The sequence below is a fragment of the Oryza sativa genome, chromosome 8, assembly GCF_034140825.1.
Source record: "Oryza sativa Japonica Group chromosome 8, ASM3414082v1".
NCBI lineage: Eukaryota > Viridiplantae > Streptophyta > Magnoliopsida > Poales > Poaceae > Oryza > Oryza sativa.
Genome location: NC_089042.1, coordinates 312,613 through 317,326, shown reverse-complemented (window position 1 = coordinate 317,326; position 4,714 = coordinate 312,613). Strand labels below are relative to the sequence as shown.

Here is a 4,714-nt window from a genome sequence, read left to right as displayed (position 1 = left end):
ATGACATGTGCCATGAATTCTTATCTCTACTATTATAAAAATTAAAGATGTTTTTACCATGTGCTTTGGTACGTCGTGAATCTGTAGCTTAGTTTCCGGATTTTCCGATTCTGTTTTTTTACTCGTATATCTTCCTTTCGTGTGTCCGATTCTATTTTCTTCTACCGAGCGCAACGCAGATGACCGGTGCAACCCTGGGGTCGTTCTACCGTACGGCTGACCTCCGGGCCGAGCGTCTTGGCCACCACGGGCTGAGTGTCCCTCTTTTTAACTGATGGGCCTCATCTGTCTTGGCCCACATAATTCTTAGTAAATTATTTCTTGGTATTTTTCTATTGTTTCAGTTTGGTGTTCTCCCCTAATTTTTCTTTATTGCTTCTCCCTATTTCTTCCGAATGCATGTACACTTTTATAAAAATCAAAAGATATTATAAAAATTAAAGATGTTTCAGCTGTATCGTTACATCGTTCGTATTTGAGTCAGTTTTTAAGTTTATTCACTTTTGAAAATATATTAAAAAATTATTTTAAAAAACTTGCATGTTAACTTGGGACGAGAGTCGGACAACTAATTGTTTCATAATTCTTGCCAAGCCATTAGAAAGCAACGTACATGACATGACCAATCGTCCTAATAAGAGTTCCGAATTAGATATAAATACTATCAAAATAAAAAATCCCATAGACTTTTTAAATAGAAAAAAAAATCTAACAATAATACGATTAAAATAGCCTTCACCTGTTGCAACACACGGGTATTTTTTTCTATTTTTTATAAAATTATAATTTTTTTAACTGGGCAAAAAATTAATTGAGAGGCTAGGAACATGCTGAGCACATGGGCTAGCGACGTTGGGCCGGCCATAAAAGAAGACCCATATGCATGCATACGTGGAAGCGCTCTCCTAAGGCGGCCTAGAACAAATAAAACGAGTGATGTCCGAATCAGAGCAAACACTAGACCGCATAATCCTTAATTATTACTCCCTCCATATTTTAATGTATGACGTCGTTTGCTTTTTGATGAATGTTTGGCCGTTCGTCTTATTCAAAACTTTATGTAATTATCATTTGTTTTATTGTGACTTGATTTATCATCAAATGTTCTTTAAGCATGACATAAATATGTTTATATTTGCATAAAAATTTTAAATAAGACGAATGGTCAAACGTTGATTAAAAAGTCAACGATGTCATACATTAAAATACGGAGGGTCTACCTTGTAGACTATAAGGGTTAGGTCTCGGCGATCGATGGCTTTTCTTTTCTTTATTTATTTTTTCTAGCTTAGAAAAACAGCTCGCGCGTGGTTGCGGCATTGCGTAGTATTACGAAATGCTCTAAAATTAAATTAGAGTGATGTATGCATACTATTATCTTTACTATATTGGGCTATCAGCTCCTCTCGTGATGAAGGGGCCGACGGTGGCCTCCCACGCTTGCACCCATCGAACCTCTCGCTGTCAACGCCGCACTCCGACCCCGACCTCCAGTTCTCCGATCGGGGTCGCCATGAGAAGCGGCTCGGGAGGATAAAGGAGCAGCAGAGTGAAGTAGCATATTGTCACGCTGCTGGCCTCCCGCTGCCGCGTAGTCTCGTGTGGGAAGAAGGGAGGACGAAGAAGAAAGGGATAAGTAGGGCTGACAAGTGGGCCCCACCGTTTTTTATTTTTACTTTTGTCACTAAAATGTGGGGCCCACTTCTATTTTTAATTCTTTTGATGATTGGGCTATCACATTAGGATACTTGGACCAAATCAACGTGCCACTTCAACATAAATCGCTTTCAAAACCACCAAAGGAGTCAATTTGCACCATTTTTTGAAGCTCGGGGAGGCATTATGCCCGGTTTTACGATTGAGGGATGCGATTTGACAAGGGCAACATATGAGGAATGCAAAATAGACTTATTCCTAATTAGGATCTAGGCCAATGCAGGCTGGGCCAGCTCAAGATCTAGGCCCAATATTTATTAGATCCACCCTGTCTGAATTAATATATATATATATATATATATATATATATATATATATATATATATATATATATATATATATATATATATATATATATATATATATATATATATATATATATATATATATATATATATATATATATATATATATATATATATATATATATATATATATATATATATATATATATATATATATATATATATATATATATATATATATTGAAGAGTTTGAATTTACAGAAGGACCAAATTAAACAACCAATGAATATCACAAACATTAATGATGATTATATTGTTTGGGTGTATATGTAGTATACATTATACAAGTAACAGCACAAATGGAGGGTGATCCACATGGACAATTTGTTTTACAAACAAGTGAAATGACATGTGCCAATAATAGCTCTTATTATTACACGAACAATTAACGACAACATGTAACACTAATTGATTTAGCACGTGATTGCTGGATGAATAATATAACTTGCCCCAACGAACGTAGTACTGATTCTTGTATAGGCATGTACTTAGGCAGCTTGCGGGACTAAGAAGAGCTTCTCCTTCCGATGCACTGTCAATCCAAACACCTCTGTCATATCAATATCCTCCTCCTTCACACCTGCTGGTAGCTTCCAGTTGAAACAGTACATAAGGTTAGCCAGCATAATCTCGAGGGTAACCGTTGCTGAGTGAATTCCAGGACACATTCTTCGTCCAGACCCAAACGGCAGGTAATGAAAATCATGTCCCTTAAAATCAATGTTTGAATCCATGAATCTCTCCGGTAGGAACTCATCTGGCATGTCCCAGAATTTAGCATCCCTACCGAGTGCCCATGCATTGACGAATACACGTATTCCTGTAGGGATCATGTAGCCGCTGATACTGCAATCTTCTCTAGACAGGTGGGGGATGTAGAGAGGAGCTGGTGGGTGCAGCCGTAGTGTCTCCTTGATAACAGCCTTTAAATAGACCATGTCGACAATGTTATCTTCATTGACTACTTCTTGTCCTTTCGGTATGACCCTCCTCACCTCGTCCTTTAGCTTGGCTAGGAGGTGTGGCTTGCGCATGAGCTCAACCATGGCAGATTCTAGAACTAAGTACGATGTGTCCGTGCCTGCTTCAAACATGTCCTACATATCGCATAAATAACATAAATTAATAGTGTATGGCGGTTTGTGTAATGTAGCGTAATCTGTACAACATGGGAAGTGTAAACTCTTGATTCTACATCAACAGTAGCTAAATTTAAGTTGGCATGTAGCAGCTAGCACTCACCACAAGTATAGCTTTGATGTTGTCCCTGGTGAAGCCATACTCTTCCTGATGGTAGAGCAAGATGTCGATGAAGTCACTGTCTTGTTGCTGATCATGATCGTGGCGGCGCACCAACCTGGTGGCATGGTCATCGATGAGCTTGTCGAGCAGCTGGTCCCATCTTCTCCTGACCCTCATTGCCCTGACGCAGATGACCTTGCTGAGCAGCTTCGTCCTCGCCAAGCTCGGGAAGTAATCCTCTAGGTTGAACCCTCCCAGGAGCGAGGCGTTGGTGTCGATGAGCTCCCGGAAGAGCTTGTTCCGCCCTTCCTCCCGGAAGAACTTGCCGGACACGGCGCGGCAGATGAGGTCGTTGGCGAAGGAGTGGAGGAGCTCGGTCATGTCCACCGGCGCGCCCGCCATCGCCGCCGCGCCGCGGAGCTTGGCGATCACCAGCCGCACCTCCTCCTCCCGGGCGGGGCGGTAGGCCTGCACCTTGTGGGAGTTGAGCAGGTGGACGGTGACCGCCTTCCTGACCTTGCGGAAATGGTCGCCGTAGGGGCCGTAGCACGAGTCGGTGGCGCCGTAGGTGATGATGTCGGGGACCATGGCGCGCGGCCGCGACGCGAAGGCGAGGTCGTGGGTGCGGAGGACGGCCTCGGCGGCGCGCGGCGAGGAGACGACGAGGGTGGGGACGGAGCCGAGGTGGACGAGCATGAGGCCGTCGCGGCCATGTTTGGCGGCGAGGTCTCGGAGGGAGACATGTGGGAGGGAGCCGACGAGGTGCATGTGGCCGATCACCGGCAGCCTCAGCGGCGGCGAAGGGAGCTTGCTCAGAAGAAGCTCGCTGTTGCGATCTCCTGCCATTGTCGTTGCTCGCGCAAAGCGGAGAAGCAGCAGCAGGAGCGCGACGGGAAGGAGCAAGAACACGGCTGCTGCTTGTGCCCTACTAGCTGTTAATGGCTCGGTGTTGTTGAGCTCCATTGCTAATTGCTTCATCGATTGAGGTGAGCCAGAGTGTTAATCTGCGCTGTGATTTTATAGCCGATCGAGCCTTGGATGCCTAATTCATCTATATCATTCATTAGTACGTACTTGCGTGTTTGTGTTGTCTGTCTTTTCCTTGTATTACTTTGGACTGCCTTATCTTTTCTTATGTTTATACTTATCAGGTAAAATTTAAATTTTTAACTTTAAAATTGAAGTTGATTTTGAGATTTTTTATCGAAGTTTATTTTTTAATATTTGCTTTTGCTTTTAGATCGCTAAAAACACGTATATAAAAGTTTCTTTTCATTTATAAATATGTCATTTCGCTTATTCCGCAAATAAGTGAAACGATGGCTCCGAGAGTATTGATCACTTATCAATAGTATACTCGCTCTCCGTTCCCAATTGATCAACATACAACATGATGGTTTTACAGAAAAAAGAGTTAATAACTATTTTATACTGGAGTACTATTGTCAGGT

At 42.4% G+C, this 4,714-nt stretch overlaps 1 protein-coding gene across 1 annotated transcript; it reads right to left on the bottom strand.

Moving 5' to 3' along the window:
- Positions 1 to 2,248: 2,248 nt before the first annotated feature.
- LOC4344449 (indole-2-monooxygenase) lies at positions 2,249 to 4,445 on the bottom strand. Its single transcript, XM_015793665.3, has 2 exons — positions 3,264 to 4,445; positions 2,249 to 3,118 (listed from the first exon to the last, which is right to left on the bottom strand). The coding sequence occupies exons 1-2, from the start codon at positions 4,239 to 4,241 to the stop codon at positions 2,510 to 2,512; spliced, it is 1,587 nt and encodes a 528-aa protein (XP_015649151.2). The 5' UTR covers positions 4,242 to 4,445; the 3' UTR covers positions 2,249 to 2,509.
- Positions 4,446 to 4,714: the final 269 nt, after the last annotated feature.

Excerpts from the sequence above, each read along its gene's own strand:
- LOC4344449 (XM_015793665.3), bottom strand. The coding sequence starts at position 4,241 with ATGAAGCAATTAGCAATGGAGCTCAACAACACCGAGCCATTAACAGCT. Across the intron at positions 3,119-3,263 it reads ACATCAAAGCTATACTTGTG|GACATGTTTGAAGCAGGCAC; the intron begins GTGAGTGCTAGC and ends TGCGATATGTAG.